The sequence below is a fragment of the Martes martes genome (genome assembly GCF_963455335.1).
Source record: "Martes martes genome assembly, chromosome: 10".
Taxonomy (NCBI): Eukaryota; Metazoa; Chordata; class Mammalia; order Carnivora; family Mustelidae; genus Martes; species Martes martes.
The window spans coordinates 77,909,734-77,929,973 of NC_137898.1; the positions used below are offsets into that span (position 1 = coordinate 77,909,734).

The 20,240-nt window shown below is 39.0% G+C and overlaps 1 protein-coding gene across 1 annotated transcript in view; it reads right to left on the reverse strand.

The window, feature by feature from the left end:
- The window catches only part of MRE11 (MRE11 homolog, double strand break repair nuclease), a 77,962-nt gene that overhangs the window by 36,064 nt on the left and 21,658 nt on the right, over positions 1–20,240 (reverse strand). The window contains exons 8-13 of the mRNA XM_080815946.1: positions 17,030–17,215; positions 15,966–16,137; positions 14,685–14,765; positions 10,582–10,708; positions 7,925–8,025; positions 6,545–6,718 (exon numbers count right to left, since the gene is read on the reverse strand). Coding sequence (XP_080672072.1) covers positions 6,545–6,718; positions 7,925–8,025; positions 10,582–10,708; positions 14,685–14,765; positions 15,966–16,137; positions 17,030–17,215 — 841 coding nt within the window. The remainder of the gene's footprint in view (positions 1–6,544; positions 6,719–7,924; positions 8,026–10,581; positions 10,709–14,684; positions 14,766–15,965; positions 16,138–17,029; positions 17,216–20,240) is intronic.

Sequence of the window (20,240 nt, forward strand, 5' to 3'; positions counted from 1 at the left end):
ACATCTAGCCCAATCCCCAACCACCTCCCCATGATGCTTCAGTTTGTTCTCTATAGTTAAGAGTCTTTTATGGCTTGCTTCCCTTTTTTTTTCCTTCCCATATGTTCATCTGTTTTAATTCCATGCGTGAAATCAACAGTATTTGTTTTTCTCTAACTTGTTTCACTTAGTATAATACACTCTAGCTCCAACCATGTTGTTGTGAATGATAAGATTTCATTCTCAGGGTCATGAGATAGAGCCCATATAGGGCTCTGCACTCAGTGGGGAATCTGCTGGACATTCTCTTTCTCCCTTTCTCTGCCTCTCCCCCACTCCTATGTGCATGAAAATAAATAAACCTTTTAAAAAATAGTATCTGAAGTGGGTGGGCCTCTGAAAATCATTTTATCAAGTCAACTTGTTTACTGTTTGCTGATAATGGTCCTGGAGCCAAAAGGGAAACTAGAGAGATTTTTTTTTTTTTTAAATTCCTGCCCTACAGGCTCTATAGTAATGTAATTAGGGAAAAGTTCTATTTGTTTAATAATATACGTAGCACCTCTTTACTGAGCACCCATTATTGTGCCAAACACTACTGTAGGAACTGAGAATCCAACAATGAACAAAATAGTTACAAATTCTGCCCCCATGGAGTTTAGGATTGTGTGTTTGTCCATGCAACCAACAAAGAACAAAATAAGAAGTTATATTGTGTTTTAGATGGTGGGTCAGACTGAGTTAATTTACAGCTAGACTAAGAAAGCGCTGTCATCTCTGGGGAGCGCTTTATTCACTGATGTTTATTTCTGATGGTTTTCAACCTGCATAACCAGTTAGAAGCATGGCTTGATTATGAGACCAGAAGGGCATAAAAGATCCCCTGGGAATTTCTGCACAAATCTTGGTGTGTTCAATCCAGGGACCCCTGTGTGCAAATGAGGACATGAGAGCTTATGCCTGGCTTCTCACAGGTCTCTAATGCATGCCCATACATTTTTTCTTGATGCGTCATATCTTTTGCCTTTAAATGAAAATCTCAATGAGTATGCTCAGTGGAATCTTGAGTTCTTCAAATATTTGAACTTGTGAACACTTTGCAAAAGACAGTAAGTATGCAGGGCGCCTGGGTGGCTCAGTTGGTTAAGCATCTGCCTTCAGCTCAGGTCATGATCTGAGGGTCCTGGGATCAAGCCCCATGTGGGGATCCCTGCTCAGTGGGTAGCCTGCTTATCCTTCTCCTCCCTGTTCCTGCTCTCTCTCTCACTATCTCTGTCAAATAAATAAAACCTTTAAAAAAAAAAAGGTACAATTTTTAAAAAAGACAGTAAGTATACAGGGAGAAATAAACCAGGAAGAGGGTGAGGAATACTGACGAGAAGTCACATCTGAATAGAATGACAATGCAAGGTCTCACTGAGAAAGTAATTTATGAGCAAAGGGAATCAATCTTGCATAACTAGGAAAGAATATTCTAATCAAAGGAAAAATTGTGCATAAGGGCACTAAGGGAGGGGTGCCTGTGTGGCTCAGCCAATTAAGTGTACAACTCTTGGTTTCGGCTCAGGTCATGATCTCAGGGTGGTGAGATCGAGCCCCACATTGGGCTCTGTGCTCAGCTCGGAGCCTGCTTGAGATTCTTTCCTTCTCCTTCTGCCTCTCACGCTGCCCTAAATAAATAAACAAAATCTTTTTTTAAAAAGGCACTGGGGCAGGGGCGCCTGGGTAGCTCAGTCGTTAAGTGTCTGCCTTCGGCTCAGGTCATGATCCCAGAGTCCTGGGATCAAGCCCCGCATCGGGCTCCCTGCTCAGTGGGGATCCTGCTTCTTCCTCTCCCACCACTGCTCTGCCTGCTTGTGTTCTCTTGCTTTCTCTGCTAAATAAATAAATAAAATCTTAAAAAAAAAAAAAAGGGCACTGGGGCAGAATGCATAGTATGTTTAAGAAATAGCAAGAGGCTGCTGTGGCTCACGCAGATATGAAGGTTAAGAAAGTAACAGAAAGCCAGACTGAATAGGGTCTTGTAAAAAAAAAACAAACCTATAACGACTTTTTTTTTAAAGGCAGGAGTTGATCTGAAATATCTTAGTATCACTGACAGCTGAATTGAGGACAGAATGGGGGGTGGAAGAGGGGCACAGTTAGAAAAAGGGAGAGGAGTTTGGAAGCTATCAGAATAATCTAAATGAGGGGCGCCTGGGTGGCTCAGTGGGTTAAAGCCACTGCCTTTGGCTCAGTCATGATCCCAGGGTCCTTGGATCAAGCCCCACATTGGGCTCTCTGCTCGGCAGGGAACCTGCTTCCCCCTCTCTCTCTGCCTGCCTCTCTGCCTATTTATGATCTCTTTCTCTGTCAAATAAATTTTTAAAAAACCTTAAGAATAATCTTAGTGAGAAATGGCAACATGACAGACCACTGGTAGTGATGAAGACGTGAGTAGTCAGATTCTGTATATATTCTGAGTAATGCCAAAAGGACTTCTAGTCAGGATACAGGTGGCATAAAGAGTATCTACACAGAGCAAAGGCTGAAAATCAGCAATTCAGACTGGGAATATTACTGGTTTGAGGCGTCTATTAAACATCCAAGTAGAAACTTCTAGCAGGCTGCTGACTGCAGAAATCTTGAGCTGAGAAGACATCTGGGCTAGATTTTTGAAAATCACCACCAAACAGACAGAATTTAAGTCCTGGCAGCTGGATGAGATTACAAAGGGAATATGGAGCTGAAGAAGGGCTCCAAGGACTGAATTCTGGGGACTCCCAATTTCAGAGGCAGGAGAGATGTGAGAAACCAAGAAGAGAAACTGAGAATATGCACCGTGAAGAGAAAGAAAAGCAGAGGAGCGTGTGGTTCTAAAGCCAAAGAAAAAAACATTTCAAGAAGAGTTCCAGGGAGATTTAAGATGAACTGACAGTAGATTTAGCAATGGAGGTCGCTGGTGACTTCGATGTGAGCAGCTTCACTGGAATGATGGGTCAAAACCCCAGATGATGGGTATAAGGGAAAAGGGAGAGAGAAAAATCAGGGCAGCAAATACACAGAACTCTGAAGCAATTCTGCTGTGAAAGACAAAGAAAATGAATAGTAGCTAAAGGGAAATGGGAGTAAAGAGGGGGGCTTTTTTTTGTTGTCTAAGGAGAAAGAAATGACAGTATGTTTGTTATGATTTGGTAGAGGGGATAAAAATTACTTTTAAAAGTGGCATAGTATGTTAATTGTGCTCTAGGTAGTAAATATCATACCAAAAGTGCTAAGTCATTCACAGAAAGGAGTCAGAGTGAAAACACCGAGTAGGTACCATGTGCAGGCAGTGTCCTGGGACTTTACATGCGTTCTTTGGATCCTCACAACAATCTTGAAGGAGTTTTTTATTATTATCCCCATTTTATAGAAGAGGTAACAGAGGTAGAGAGGCTCACTGATAATTACACGGGTAGTAAGAGTTTTGATTTTGGACACAGGAAATTTGGTCCAGAGTCCACGCTCTTAGTTACATCCCCCCATCCCTCACGGACCCTCTCAGGAGTTGTGATAGCTCTCCAGGTGGGCACGCTCAAGTTACTTGCTTTTGAGTTTGTCTGTGTTTTTTTTTTTTTTTTTTTTGGTTTCGTTTTTTAAGAATTTTAGGTTCACAAAAAAAACTGAGGAGGTACTGAGATTTCCCATACAGCCCCCCAGCACCACACATACATAGATTCCCCTATTATTAACCTCCCTCCACCAGAATTGGCATATTTGTTATAACTGATGAACCTACACTGCCACATCATAACCACCCAAAGTCCAACGTTTGTTGTTGTTGCTTTAAGATTTTATTTTTAAGTAATCTCTACACCCAGCATGGGGTTCAAACTTACAACCCCGAGATCAAGAGTTGAATGCTCCACTGATGGGGCCAGCCAAGCTCCCCCAAAATCTAGTTTATATTCTGGTTCACTCTTGGTGTGCTATGAGTCTGGAAAAAGAATGACCTGTATCCACCTAAATTAGAGTATCATACAGAGCAGTTTCACTGCCCTGAAACTCCTCTGCGCACCTACTCATCCCTTCCCTTGCTCCTCACTCAACCCTGCGACCTCTGATCTTCTTCTTGTCTCCACAGTTTGGCTTGTTTTTTCAGAACGTTGTATAGTTGAAATCCTATAGTTTGTATGACTGTATACTTGATGATGATGTGTGGTTGAAATCATACAATCCTCTGAAGACTGGCTTTTTCCACTTAGTAAAATGCATTTAGGCTTCCTCCATGACTCCATGGATTGACAGTTCCTTTCTTCTTGGCCTAAATAATATTCCCTTGTCTGGGTGTTTTACAATTTACTTACCCAATCACCTACTGAAGGACAACTTGGTGGCTTTCAAGTTTTAGCAATTATAAATAAAGCTGCTATATACACCTGTGTGCAGGTTTTTATGTGAACATAAACTTTCAACATCTTTGGGGAGATACCAAGGAGCACGACTGCTGGATCATATGGTAAAGAGTACATTAACTTGTTTAGGAAGCTGCCACACTGTCTTCCGAAGCGACCGTTACCATTTCTGCATTTCCACCAGCAATGTGTGAGTGTTCCTGCTGTCCACATCCTCATCAGCATTTGGTGTTGTCGGTGTTCCAGATTTTGGCCATTCTAATAGGTTCACAGTGGTATATTTCATTGTTAATCTGCTCATGAGATATGAAATAGAGCATGTTTTCATACGCTTGCTTGCTTTTTGTACATCTTTAGTGAGATGCCTGTTGAGGTGTTTAGAATGTTTTTTTACATCAGGTTGCCTGTTTTCTTATTGCTGAATTTCATTGTCTTGTTTTAAAAGATTTTATTTATTTGAGAGAGAGAAGAGAGAGGGAGGAGTAGAGGGAGAGGGACAAGCCGACTGTGCACTGAGCGTGGAGCCTGACACAGGGTTCAAGTGGAAACCAAGCATCGGACACAAACCAACTGAGCCACCCAAATGCCTCTTATTGCTGAGTTTTAAGGTTTTTTGGTATCTTTTGGATAACAGTCCTTTACCAGATGTGTCTTTTACAAATATTTTTCCTCCAAGTCTGTTGCTTGTCTTCTCATTCTTTTGACATTGTCTTTCACTGAGCAGTTTCTCATTTTGATAAATTCCAGCTTATCAATTCCTTCTTTCACAGATCATACCTTTGGTGTTGCATCTAAAAAGTTACTGCCACGTAAGGTAGATTTTCTTTGTTATCCCCTAGGAGTTCCATAGTTTTATATTTACATTTGAGTGGGATGTCATATTTTATATCTGTATTTAGTGGAGAAATGCATCCCTGCCAAAAATTTAAGAACCCCGTATACCCGAGTACTTGGCATGGAATATTATTAGTTGCATATCAACATCTCAAGGCTTTAAGAGAACCATGTTGACTAACTAAAAGCACTAAAATCAAAATCAAAGGGAATGAGTTTTAAAAATAATGTTTCGTTCTGCTTAGAGGGAATCCAGAGGATACAGAAAATGATCCCCTATAATCTCATTACCTGAATATGACCAATGACAACGTCTGGAATATTTTCTTTCATTCTTCACACATACACACACACTTGCATATAAAATAAAAATCACTGGAGTGTATATAGTTTTAAATCTATGGCATTCTTTCCCCAAATAACATTGGAAATATTTCTCCATGTTCTTCAAAAGTGTAATTTTTAATGGCTGCACAGTATCTAGTGTGTATGTACCCACATTTACTTCATCAAAAATTTTCCAAATTTTCCCGCCGCAGACCACACTTAGATAAACTACTGCATACACAAATTTCTACCTCACTGTTGTCTTGGGAAAGGGCTGAGTTAAATGACACCTTACAAACTGCCTTTCAATGCAGCAGCTCAAACTTGATACTCCCACCAGCAGCATACTAAATACTTTTTCTCAAACTGCTGTCACTCTGACAAATAAAAAACATCTCAGTTCCTTTGAACATCATTTTCACACGCTTATTACCACTTTAATTTCTTTTGTGAACCACTTATTCATGTCTCTTTTCATTGTTTCTATTGAAATGTTTACTATTTTTCTTAACATTTACTAAGGTACTTTAATATTGTGACTATCAACCTTTCTTTTGCCCACATAAAAGTATCTTCCCCATGATAATACATTTTGTTTTTTGATAATCTGACATGTAAGCATTTACAATTTCTGTGCAAACTTCAAGAGCTTCTCCTCTGATCTTTCCACTGCTTTTATGCTCAGAGATGAATTTGAATTTCTAGATGAAATACCAAATCTCAAAAAAAACTTACTAAAAAATTGGAAAGAACAGAAGTTTTCATCCTGAATCTGAAGTTCATTTTAAAGCATTTTCATGATTTCCAGAAGATACAATCTATAGAGAACAAAGCTAACATTTAAGGGTTTCAACCATGATTCTGTTCTAGACCTTTTCTACTTTAATCCTCATTTCACAAGCTCAATTTTATAGACGAGGAAACAAAACAAATCAAAGAGACTAAATGGTGGTTTAGTAGAAAGAAAAGTCAGGGCTACTCTTAAGAAGAGAGTGTCTAATTAGATTTCTCCACCCCAAATTGGTTACCTCTTCATCGATTTTATCTTCTAGGGCATCAATATGACGCTCTTTAAGAAATCGTTGTGTTTTTTCCAACTGGTATTTCACTAATTCCTCTATGGCATCTTTTTCTTCCTTGTCCACAAATTCTTGTACTGCTTCACCCATTCCCCTTTCTGTTAGAAGTGAGAGCTGCACATTCTGTAAAAGAGGTACAAATCAATGGATGCAGAAATCAGTATCTATTCCTTACCAAATAATTCTATACAAGCTAGGAAAATTAGAGTATAATGTTACCAGGGGAAAAAGATGAAAAAGTTATCTAGCTGCTGAAGGGAAAACAAATAAAAACACAAAACAAAACAACAGACAATAAGTAAGTCTACTAATAAATTTTACGGGCCAGAAAAAGCCAAGTACAAATAAGAAACTAGAGTAGTGTTTAAGGCAGGTGGGAAAGCAGAGGCCTAAGTGGTTGGGATGTAGAGTCCTGAAACAGTAGCTGATGATTAAGAGTTTAGCTTAACCAGTGTAGTGGGCAGAGTAACGGCCCCTTAAAGATGCCCACATCCTAATCTCTGGGCTGTGAATATGTCACACGGCAAAGGAAAACTATGGTTGGTTACAGATGGAATTAAGGTTGCTAATCAGCTGGCTGTGCAATCAGCAGATTACCAGGGACTAGGCAGGTGGACCCAGCATAATCACTAGCATCCTTAAAAGTGGAAAAGGGAGGCCGAAGGAGGAAGTTAGAGGGAGACCTGACTGGGGGAAAATGGCCAGAGAAATGTAACATTGCTCGCTTTGGAGGTGGAAGAAGGAGGCTGTTGGCCAAGAAATGTGGACACTTCTAGAAACTAGAAAAGATGGGAAATGGATTTGCCCCTCAAGTCTCCAGAAAAGAACACAACCCTGCTGACACCTGGATTTTAGGCCAGTGAGACTGGTGTCAGATTTCCGAACTACAGAACTGTAAAATAACAAATGAGTTTTATTTTCAATAATTACGTTTGTGGAAATTTGTTTCAGCAGCAACAGGCAATTAATAGAACCAAATCTTAAAGGCACACAAACTCATGACAATGAAAGCAGCTTCACCATCCTGTGCTGAAATTACATCTAGACGCAAGAGAAATAAATCCTGGATTCAGAAACATGCAGCAGAGATAAAAAGGAAGAGCAAAACAATAGCAACAATAACAGCCAAAATAATACCATAATTAAGCACCGATTTTTCTTGATGAAGAGTAACCAGAAGTGAATGTAATTCATTGTTTTCCCACTTAGTTCATGGAGACATTGCGAAGATCCCTTTTGTTGCAAGTATCCATTATACATATCCCGAATTAAGGTCAGTTATCCTCAGAGAGCCATTCTTCAACATGCAGGCTGTAATTAAGAAATTACCTTCTCTGCAGTCTGAAAATACTGTTTGACAAGGTCTTCTACTCTTAGAGTTGTTCCTTCTGAAGGTTTTGTAATGAGCTTCCCAAAGTTGATCTCTTCTCCTAGAAAAAAGAAGTTCGTGGAAAAACAGTAGCTTCTAGGACAGTTTGAAAGTGCCCAAATTCATGGCAAGTTTGGCTCAGTACAGGAGATAAGGCCAGACTTGGTTAAGGATCAGCTTGCTCAACATGGTAAGTTTTGAGGCAAAAACATGGCATTACTGCTAAAAGCCACAGTCTTCCTCAAAATGTGTATTTCCTTACCTATCTCTGAGTCTTATGTCTCCTATAGCTATTCTCAAAGGGTGATCTTCAGACTTGATACCCGAGACCATTTCAGGGGATGTCCAGGGACAAAACTCCTTTTGTAACAACACCAAGATGCTATTTACCTGTTCCGCTATGTTGCCATTTGCCCTGATGATAAAAAAAGCAATTGTGGGTTCCTTATTGCAAGTCAAGGCAGTGGGTTGAAACCGTACAACACTGACCACCACATCCACACAGCTCCAAGCAAAACAAAGAAAGCCAGTTTCACTTAAGAATGTCCTTAATGAAACTGCAGAAATTATTCATTTAATTAAATCTCAGCCCTTAAATATGTTCCTTTTTAATATTCTGTGAGACAAATAGGATGTCTGCTTACAGCACTTTTGCTGCATTCCTAAGCGGGAGAGCTGCCTTAAAAATAGCAGGTAAAGAATCCAAAGAGTACTGGTAGGAAACCAAGAAGCAGAGGGTCCAGGACTTACTCTGCTGATAACCTTTGTCAGGAAAACAAATATTAACCATCTGGCAGATGTTGGTCATAAAAACACAAATGGTGAAAAAAGACAGGATCCCTGCTGGTAAGGGCACGTCATGAAAATAAAGGCGGGAAATGCTACGAGAGGTAAAAACAGAGAGTATGACACACAGAGAAGAAATACCCTGGTTCTTCTCAAAGAAGACTGAAAATAATGTGCACGTATCAGATGCAGCTATCATTTGAATCAAGACTGCAGAATAACTAAGATTCACTTAGCAACACAGGGAAAAGAAAAAGTACTTGAGGCAGAGGGAAAAATATGTGGCCTGGAGGGTAAAGAGGCACGACGTTCAGTGTGCTTCTTGCAAAGTGCTTGAAGGCTAGTGAGCAGAAATCTTTTTCAAATCTCAAGATGGTTAAAAAAAAAAAACCAAACAAACCTCAAAGACAGTAGAATTAACACAGCTTCCTAAGTATTATTACTACATTTTACGATGCTGGACACTATGTTTAGACTATTTACACATATCGTATCATCTAATCCTCACCATGACTCTATGAGGCAGGCTCAGTCATTATCCTGATTTCACAGACAAGATCAAACATCAGAGAGCTTATGTAATTTGTACAGTATCACACAGGTACTTGAGAAGTAGAGCTGGCCAAAGTAACAAAAAATGCTCTCAATGAAACATGTGAAAGGGTTGTTGTTTCTGTTTAGCAATTTATGTTTAAACCAAAAAGGAACAATTAGAATAAAACTATGTATGAAATTCAAGTAACAATGTACTAGTTCTATAATCTGTATTATGATGAATGCTACATAAAATCTCAAGGTATTGATAAGGATGGACAATTAAAGTAAACCACTATGAACAAGCAACTAGATGAAACTCATAGCATAAGAAAATAATTATCTGATAAGGATTTTTTCCTAAAACAGTATTTTATGAGTTCCATTTAAATATCTGAATGAATGTTTCAGGTTGTTTAACACGCAAAGAATCTGGTCACAACTTGACACTGAAAATTGAAGCTTATTAATAAAACCTAAATAGCTTTACCTATAAAACAAGGGCCATATTTTTCCATAAAAATTCTCTGACTCGATAGCTTTAAGAAGATCATATTTCTTACAAAAAAAGCACTATTTCAGCTTGACAGCCTCTTTTTATAAATGCATTTAAAATAAGGGCAATTCATTTTTATGAAATTTAATTAGAAATTAATTATCTGATCATGAGAAACACTAAACTATAAGATACTTCTTATTCTAAAAGACTGGAGTCTTCCTAAATCTTGTATACTCAAAAGCTGAAATACTTGATGCAAAATTTAAGTATATTTTCTGAACACGAATAACGTACTGTCAATAATATAAATTTTGAGCAATAAATCTTTAAAGATTTTTATTTATTTAACAGAGAGATCATAAGTAGGCAGAGAGGCAGGCAGTGAGAGAGGGGGAAGCAGGCTCCCCACTGAGCAGAGAGCCTGATGTGGGGCTTGATCCCAGACCCCAAGATCATGACCTGAGCTGAAGGCAGAGGCTTTAACCCACCGAGCCACCCAGGCACCCCGAGCAATAAATTTTTAAAGTCTGTATGCACTGTTACTCAGCAGGCATAACTGTTTGTAAAAACTGTATCCGCAGAGAAAGTCTTCCCTTTCTTTACTGTTATCTTCAGGTTTGAAACAATTGCTATCGAATTTTTAGAAGACAAAAGATTTAATTATTCCAACTGCCAGTTTAAGATATTAGAAATAATCATATAAAAATATTTTTATTATTTTCTACTTCTTTTACTAAAGACTGAATTTTATAAACCCTGCAAAAAGCGTTTTTTAATTTGTGAAAATAACTAGCTTACCTGTGTTTTCCTTTTGCTCTCTACGCCTAAAAAAATGGATAACATCTTTTGGATTAGCTACCCGATCCACAAATTTCTGGCTAAAGCGAAGAACACTGAAAGGCTCAAAACCTCCACTATAGTCCACCTGGAAATATAAAACAAGCTATGAAGGCCAGATACAACAGTTTACCAATTTCATTATTTACATTTATGCTCAATACTTTAAAGTTAATAGATGTTCCATAATACATGTTAAAGATCATGATGATGTTAATACATTTTATTCTACTGAGAAAACAAAATTTTGAAGGTTTATGAGTTTACACAAGACATTTTGCTTGACAGACCTGAAGCACAGCAAGTATTCCCACAAGGTATGAATGATAACATTTCCCTATAGTAACACTAAGAGCCTAGGCACCGGGAGTACCACCTAGAAAGGAGGTGAAATTTCTAAACATAAATGTTTAAACTTTCAAAACAGAGAGAAAATTCTCCACTTAAGTAAAATGCCAGCCCTACATGCATTAATTAATTAGTCTATCATCTTAGGGGTATACTTTCACTAACTTAGGGGTAAGAAAGAAATGCTGGGAAAATCCACGCAGGAAAAAAATGCAACCTGTTAGCTTTGAGAAATGATTACCTTCAAAGCACAGTATCTATTTAGAAGTCACAGTCAGGCAGACTCTTTCAAGTTAAGAAGTTTACAGCCATACAGAGACCTTTCCAAAGAGAAATGCATACTAAAATTTTTTCCCCCAAGAGATATAATCATTTCTCCAAACTAGCTGTTCTAAAAACAGGCTCTGGGAACAGGCATCGTACCACATCACTAGCCTATTGAAACCTCCCTACCCTCCACCCCCTCCACCCAGTTTACACTGTTCATCACACTTAGCACTGGCTGGCATTTTGTTCATTTATTTGCTATTTATTTTTTATATCTCTCCTCACACCTCCACCTCCCGTAAGACAGATATATTCAAAATCCCCTCTGTTTTTTGTTTTGTTTTGTTTTGTTTTTTAAATTTTTTTTTTTAATTTTTTATTTATTTTCAGCGTAACAGTATTCATTGTTTTTTCACCACACCCAGTGCTCCATGCAATCTGTGCCCTCCCTAATACCCACCACCTGGTTCCCCCACCCTCCCACCCCGCCCCTTCAAAACCCTCAGGTTGTTTTTCAGAGTCCATAGTCTCTCATGGTTCACCTCCCCTTCCAATTTCCCTCAACTCCCTTCTCCTCTCCATCTACCCTTGTCCTCTATATTATTTGTCATGCTCCATCCCCTCTGTTTTGTTGTCACTGTGTCCCCCAGCATGCAGAACAAAATGTACTCAGAAAGTATTTGTTTACTGAATCATAAAATTAATGAGGGTCCCTTAGTTGATACAATGTACTCTTGGACTATTACTAATGAAAATATCTGTCCTTTCATTTCATGAATGATTTAATAATTCACTGTGTTTAGGAAAAGGAATGCCAATTCTCTATTTAACTGTGCTGGCTTCTAATGGTATAAGGCAGACATAGATGGGAAACATGGCATCTTCTGCCTCGATAAAGAGAACTATGTGGTCCTCTCTGAGCAACTACGCATTACATCTCTACAGCAACCATGATATAAAACAGAAAATGCTAAACACTCAGGCTATTAGGTCTCCCCAAAACTCTTCATACATTTTATCAACTGTACTCCAGCTTAGGTTGATTTGTAATTTTCTGCTCCTAAGAGTCCAAAAACTCATTCACTAAGCAAACTTTACTGAGGAGTCTACAATGTGTGGGCACTCCGCTAAGGCCCAGGGATATAGCCATAAAGAAGTTTAATCTTGTTTGTCAAGAAATTCACAGGCTGACTGAGAGGACAAACATGTAAATAAATAAGTACAAGCAGAATGGGGTTGGTGTTTAACAAGTACATACAAAGCAGACCGAGGGCACAAAGGCAGAAGCGCTGATCCTGAAGGGATGTCCAGACATGCTCTTGGAAAAGGGGAAAGCTTTAAGTGGATGCTGAAGGAAATGCTATGGAAGGAGAGAAGCACATTGCACACAGCAGGATCAACATGAGTGAAGGTACGGAAGAGTAGAATAAACTCCACCGGACCCAGGGAGCAGTAACTTTTAGCCTAATATAGCTGGAGCTTAAAAGGCTCTGGCAGAAATAGTACGTCAGTTTTGACCAGGTCATGAAACCCTTGAATGCCATGCAAGACTTGTTTCTATTAGCACGAGGGGATCGTTAAGTAATTTTTAGCAGGAAAGATATGTAAGATTATGTTTTACCAAGATGACTTTGGCATTAGTGTGAATAGGCTGGGGTGGGGGTAGGGAGAAACTGAAGGCAGAGTCAGGAAAGAAGCTGCATTTATAGGCCAGATAAGACAAAGTCAGGGCTCAACTTCAGCAATGACAATGGGTACAGAAAGGACCAGATTACTTACTGTGCAACAGGTGATATTTAATTCACTTTGATCCTATAACTGTATGAGGTACAAACCAAGGGACAAAAGATCCAACTGCTCGAGGTTGTATAGCAACCCAGGCATTCTGGCTCTAGACTGTACTCATTATCTTCTCACTATATATCCCAGAGTATCTCAAATTTTAACATGCATACAAATCTCTTAGGGATCTTACTAAAACGCAGTTCAGCGGGTCTGATGTAGCGCCTGAGATTCTGCATTTTAAAAAATTTCCCACGGGAGGGGCACCTGGGTGGCTCAGTCGGTTGGGCTTCTGACTTGTGATTTTGGCTCATGTCATAATCTCAGGGTTCTGAGATCAAACCCCACATCTGGCTGCCTGCTAGACCTGGAGTCTGCCTGGGATTCTCCCTTGCCCCCTGCCCTCTGCTTCTTTCTCTCCCTCCCCTCTCTATAAGTAAGTAAATAAATACACAAATAAAGCAGTAATTGTTAGAAAGAAGGAAAGAAAGAAAGAGAGTTTCTCAGGTGACGTCAGTGCTGATGCTTTGATTACTTCTTAAGTATCAGGCTTGGTGGTGGGGGGAGGGAGGGGACTCTTGGACCTCAACAAAGAGGTCTAAACTGGAGGTAAAGATGTGGGCATCATCACTCTATAGGTGGTCCTTAAAGCCATATGCCTAGGCTGAAAAGAAGGCTAAGAGAGAGGTTCAGTCAAATATAACTTGAAGAAAAGAATACCAAAGACTGATTCAGCCAGATGAAAACAAGCTACCGCCTTTGACAACTGAACGCCACCTTTTCCACCTGAGATGATGGTGTCAGAGCCTTGGTTATAGTGGACTGAGGAACAGTATGTTAAATGAGCAATTAAGGACTACGTATTTTGAGGAGTTTGGAAGAAAATAAAAACAAGGGCAGAACTAGTTGAAGGGAAAGGCACAGGGACCAAAAAAAAAAAAAAAAAAAGAGGTCTGTTACTTTTTTAATATGATGACGGAAACGAGTAAGTAGGTTTACAGGCAAAGGAAGTGCTTCACTTTCTTTAAATTTTTTAATATTCTCAAATACTTAATTCTTTCAACATATTTCTCAAGCACTTGCTATATGCCAGAACTGTTCTGAGATCTCTGGGTACATTAGTCAACAACATTCACAAAGTTCTATGCTCTCACGGAGCTCAGGGTTTTGTAGCTGAGGACACACAAGAACCAAAATAAATACATTGCGTTTAGTAGGTTAGGAGGATGTGTTGTGGAGAACAAAGAAAGGGAGGGTAAGTGAAATCAGGAGCGCTGGTGAGAAGATGTGGGGGTGCCATCTCATTGGGGGGGCCTCACCAAGCAGACATGAAGGAAGGGAGTGTGTGAGAGGACAACTGTAGGACGCCACACGGAGTGAGGGGAGACAGGTAGTAAAAGATGGAGTCAGATCCTGCCAACTTATTAAGCAGAACAACAGACTATTCAGAAAATGAAAAAAATAAGAAAAAAGATTAAACTTATCAGAGTCAAACTACGATTAACTCAAATCCTGACAGCTTTATTATTTCTGGTGCCAGACGGTGAGTGCTCTTATTATTGTATATACTTTCCTTCCTAACTTATAAAACAAAAAAATTTATGGAAACCGTGTAAGTACTGTCCTCAGAAAATCAATAAAGTTTAATTTCTTTACACAGAACTTACCCGAAGTCGGATAATAGGCTTCTCTGGCTGTCCAGAATTTCCCAGACGTTCTCGCTCAGCGTTTTCAAGCATTTCTTTAATCTCAAAATAAAAATATTGTCATGACTTGGGGGAAGGATACTACTGGCATCTAGTGGGTTAGAAGTCAGAGGTCATTGTAAGATTGAACTCCTACAATGTAACCTCCCACAACAAGGGATTACCTGGGCTAAAAGGTCAGTTGTGTCAAGGCTAAGAGACCTGACATAGGCCTGACCAACCAAGCCATTTTCCACCTCCCAAGGACACACATAGGACCTCAGTCCAAGAGAACTCTGAGGAGTTGATTTGCAACAACTCAGAAAACAGGCTCTTTCAGCTCTAAGGACATTGTGAGTCTGGGTGCAACCCTGTGGACATACCCTCCTCAGGGTGAAGCTTCAGACAGCTACCTACAGAGTGTCATGGGAGCTAAACACAGAAATAGACACAGAAACCACAGTCTTAATGTGAGTTACATGCCCTGGGAAGGCTGTGACACTGGGTAAGTGATTTCATCTCAGGTTCAGTTCTTCTTTCCATAAAATTCGGACAATAGGACCTACCTACTAAAAGCATTGCTGAGTGGATTAAATGCAAAATGCTGTCAACAGTGCCCAGGATATATATACAATGGATGAATATCAGTGATAATTGCAAGAATTATAGTGACTGCCAGCAATTAATGGTATTAAGCTGTCCATTTACATACCATTAAGTGCATTTGCACAACCTCTGCAGCAGCTCTAGAATTTCTCAGAGTTTGGGGAGGGGGAACCTGCATGGAAGGTGAGGTATGGTACCTATGCCAAAGCTACAAGGCACATAACAGGCACATTTGAAGATCTCATTGGAGGCAGCTTTCAGGGTGAAAGGGATGCTTAACAGAGATTATTAGAAATGCTAAGGCTTTCCTCATCCTCCACAGTATCTTCCCATTCACCAACAAAAGCCACTCCTTGCTTTCAGAAATAAAATGAACAAATTACCAAATAAGAATAAAAAAAAGAAAAGATTAAGGACTGGAACTGGGAGGGGGCTTAATGAAAGTTTCTTCTATGTTTAATGTTCTTCCATCTCCAAGACTAGAAAAAAGGTCTTTGATACAACTGAACTCATTTATGGAACAACAGTGCTTCCTTGTGGGCTTCATGAGACTGGAACAAGTACAAAGACTTCTCCTACTCTACGGAAGTTATTTAATTCAATGTAAATCACCTCTCAGCTAAAGCAGATCTCATCGACCTTTATCTAGAGGATTACCTTCTCCAAGCAGAAGCTCTGTATGGCCTGAGTTACTTTAGGATTATCTGGGTTAAAAATGTCTGGATGATCAGCCAGAACAATATCCTCCATGAAAAACTGCCGCACTGTGTGAAGAGGAATTTTCTGCATATTCATCTTTCTTCCTTTTACTCGCAGCAAACCAACATGTCTGAAATGAGGGAAATGAAAGTAGTCAGACTGTAAATTTTCTCAGGAAAATGTACACACCAAAACTACTGTATCTCTAAGTTCCTACAGAATATTTCTCCATAAAAGCATGGTCTTAAAAAAAAATCTTTTAACAACTGAACACTGTATCATCGGAAAAAAAATGTTAACATTCATCCACAGAATAAAATCCACTCATACCTCCCCTGCCTGAACAAATATACACTCTAGTGAGGGAAGATGGCAGTAGGTAGGACACAACATTACCAGACCATGACAACAGACAGATTATGCCACATATATGGATTGTGTGTGAGTATACACATACACACACACATAAAATGAATTAGCAGAACTCTGAAGAAAAAAAGCCAAATTTACATCCTACTACCATATTCTTTAAACCTGTTATTATCATCATAACAATCAAAATCTGAGTGGATTCAAAAGGTAAAATCCATTATAAAAATTGGGCTTATTCACCGTTAACTACTTTATCATGTAATTCCCCTAAAGAATTAAAATAAACGAGATATACTATAATGTTGCATTTATAACCAGAAAAATCTCAATTAAGTGGCATACAGTGAATTTGTTTATAAATGGACTTTGTGAAATTGGTGATCATCATCCACAGCATTCTAACTTGAAATTTAATTAGTAAAAGTGTTAGCCCTGAATATGCCTAATAAGCAGCAAAATAATTAACACTATTGGGACACTCTCCTTTGAAATGGCTTAAGATCTGGGAAACTAGTAAGACTACATCAAATAATCAATCTTCCTAAAGAAATCTATCATATAAAAAACCATCAGTACTTTGAACCTATAGAATGATTATAGCAAGAGATTTGTTTATTCTAATTGATTTGCAAAATATAATAATTACTTACTTCTTTACAGTTTCTCCTGGGGAAAGAGAAGTAACCACTGAACTTCCAGGCTGTGATACATAAAAGAGTTGCTGTTCATTTTTGGTTGGAGCTATTTTACACTCATGCTCATGGCCCCAGATAACAAGATCAATGAAGTCATCCAAAAATTGCTCTGGAATGAAGTTAGTACTTCCGTGTTTACTCCTATACAAAGATTTTAAAAAATAAATATAAACATCCAGAGCTATAGGAACACTTCGTATTAAGAAAAGATATACAGATCTTTCTTTCTCCATCCATTAAAGCCTTACTACAACTCTTATTTGTGCCAGAAACTATTCAAGGGATTAGGGGTGCAAAGATAATACCTAATTCCTGCCCTCAACAGGTTTACAAATTTGCAAGACACAGACAGGTCGGAGCCACAAAAGAGAAACTGGTCAGTTCCACACTGAGAGGCAAATTGCAAAAGGCTTTACAGAGGGCAAGTCAGAAAAGCATGAGCTTCACCTAGTGTGGCTGAGCAGAACGAATGCAGGGAAGAGCTCGAAGTGAAATTAGAAAAGCAGCAGCATGAGCTCTATCAATAGTGGAAACATATAAATTGATTTGATTATTCACAGAGGCAGAAAATGAAAGTGAGTGAAGTCTAAACTTTGTAGAATAAAAACAAATTTCTACACATGCCCAGCCATTTTTAACATGTTTACTGAAAAGAATGGAAGTAAGAATTTCAGTCTTACCTGAGAGATGAGTTTTCAATATTAAATAAAATATTATGTGAAGATTTGCAAACTCTGGTTTTATACCTAGATTAGCTGTTATTATTAAAATATACGTGAAAACCCAAAGTGAGGAAAGGCAAGAAGTTTCCCTAACACTGACTTTATCACTGGGAATTTAGTAAGTGTCCAAATACTTCAACCTAGCATTCACTTAAGGCAAATCAACATTCGTTCATTCAACAAATATTTCCTGTGGGTCTACTCTGTGCCAGGTGTCCCAGGCCTCTTCTAGATACCAAAGACATAGCACGGAACAAAGTCCTTGCTAGTGGGGGAACAAGCAATAATACAATATGTACATGTGTGTGCATGTGTACTCACACTTCACCCGTCAGGTGGTGGTGGGTGCTGTAAAGAGAGATAGAGGGAGAAGTGACACAGAATGGGAATGCTACTAAGCTACTATGGTAGTTAGGATAGGCCACTCTGTCACATGACACATGAGCAGAGAACCACAACGAGGGATCGAGCAGGCAAGGGAAGAAAATTCTAGAAAGAGGGCTAAGTCCTGGGCAGAGTCCTAGAGCAGATGGGTGGCAGAGGTGGTGAAGCGGGAACGTATTCAGCGAGTTCAAGGACCGCAAGGAGAGGAGCATGGCAGAGCAGAAGGAATGCAAGGAAGAGCTGAAAGTAATCAGACAAGCTGCAGGCTCCTATAGCTAAAGATGTTTTTATGTTAAAAAAACACCTATCGAGGGTATGACATAATCACAGTTACTGAAGAAACGGATAACATGAATACTATACGATGTAACTGTGCTTTCACAGAACACTGACTCCTTCACAGAAGAGGGAACATTATACTGGTGGACTGACTCTGATTTGTGACTTAAAAGTTGACCAAAACAAAACAAAACAAAACAAACAAACAAAAAGTTGACCAAAACATTCTGATGGAAGTATTTTGTATGACAAGGTCCTCTTCTGCTTTGCAGTCTACTTTCTTTTTCAGCCAGAGAAAGAAACCAGCCCATGTAAAGACACAAATGGGAAACAAAGCAAAATGTAAAAGGCTCACGAGAAGCCACTCACTAGGACAAACCCTGTTTTTTATAAGTCCATTGAAGCAATAAAAAAGTACGTAAGAATGCAGAGGGTGACAAATGAGCCCAAGACTATTACAGAAGAACTGCATAATCACGTTGAAGGGGCTGGGGGGAAAGGAGCTGGCCTTTCGTGGCCTTTTGTGGCCAAAACACAAGTGGTGTTTTGACTATATATAGTAAGGCTAAAGACTAAAATAACCTACGTAAACACTGTACACTCATTGGTAAATTTGTTTCTCATGGGTAGAGGTCAGCAATTTTGAAATTACCTTATATGTCAACCAAGACTGAAAAAATTAAGTAAATATATTACAGATAATATGATCCAAGTTTCTAACTGTTAGAGAAAGAACTCCCAAATAAGAAAAGGGAGAAGACAAAAATGAACCCTATAGGGCTGGATTAGAGTAAGTACAAACTCTTGCTTGCATGTGTGTTTTTAACAGCTACAGATGTATATACATGGGTTAGGAAATATACACATATTCCCTTCACTCTGATCACTGAGGGCTAAGAGAGTCCCAGCAGCAACAAGCACACCTGGCAGACGTATCTGGGTTTCTAAATACTGTTCTCCAATAAAGGCAATCAGGGATCCTTGGCAAAGTGGTTGATTACAGGACTAGGGCCAAAAATACAATATGAGCCTGGTGCACCTTGTGGTACCAGAAAGTGAAGGACATGATCAAAAATAAATAAAACGGAAGAGGGCATGCTGAGAGGACAAAGAACCTAAAATAAAAGAACTCTCAGTGGTCAAAACTGGAACAATTTGAGCAACGACAACCAAAAAAAAAAAAAACCCTGATAGTTTTGGACTATAACTCAAAGGATAAAATAAATATCCTTAAGTCCATACCAACATAAATAAATGAATAAATAAATGAGAGAGAAGGGACAAATCTTCCTTATAGAAGAATTTCAATTAATAAATGCTGAAAGAATGAGGGGAAATAAAAAAATAACAACTGCAACACCACAGTGTTCATTGCTGGAAATGAGATCCGCCACCAAACACACAAAATTAGCGGGCAAAATTTTAAGGCCAAACAGTGTTTTTTCCAAAATATTTGGGAAAAAAGTATTTTTCCCAAAATATTAATAACAAAATGGGAAAATGGGACCTTGACCCTGGTGCAACTTATCATACACCACCTTAATCAAATTATGAGTGTTAACATCACCAGCAACTAGCCATTATCAACATCATTCCACCCATCCCCATTCCTGATGCTGCCATTCCACCTTTCATGCTGACTGAAGTTCCTGGAACCACTTATGATTGTTCCTTCTGACTTTTCCCTACTTTGGGAAAGTAGAAAGGGCAGCAGAATTGGGAAGCCCGAAGCAAGAGAAAGAACAAACTTCCAGTGGTGCAAAGTTACAGGGAGACTGCAC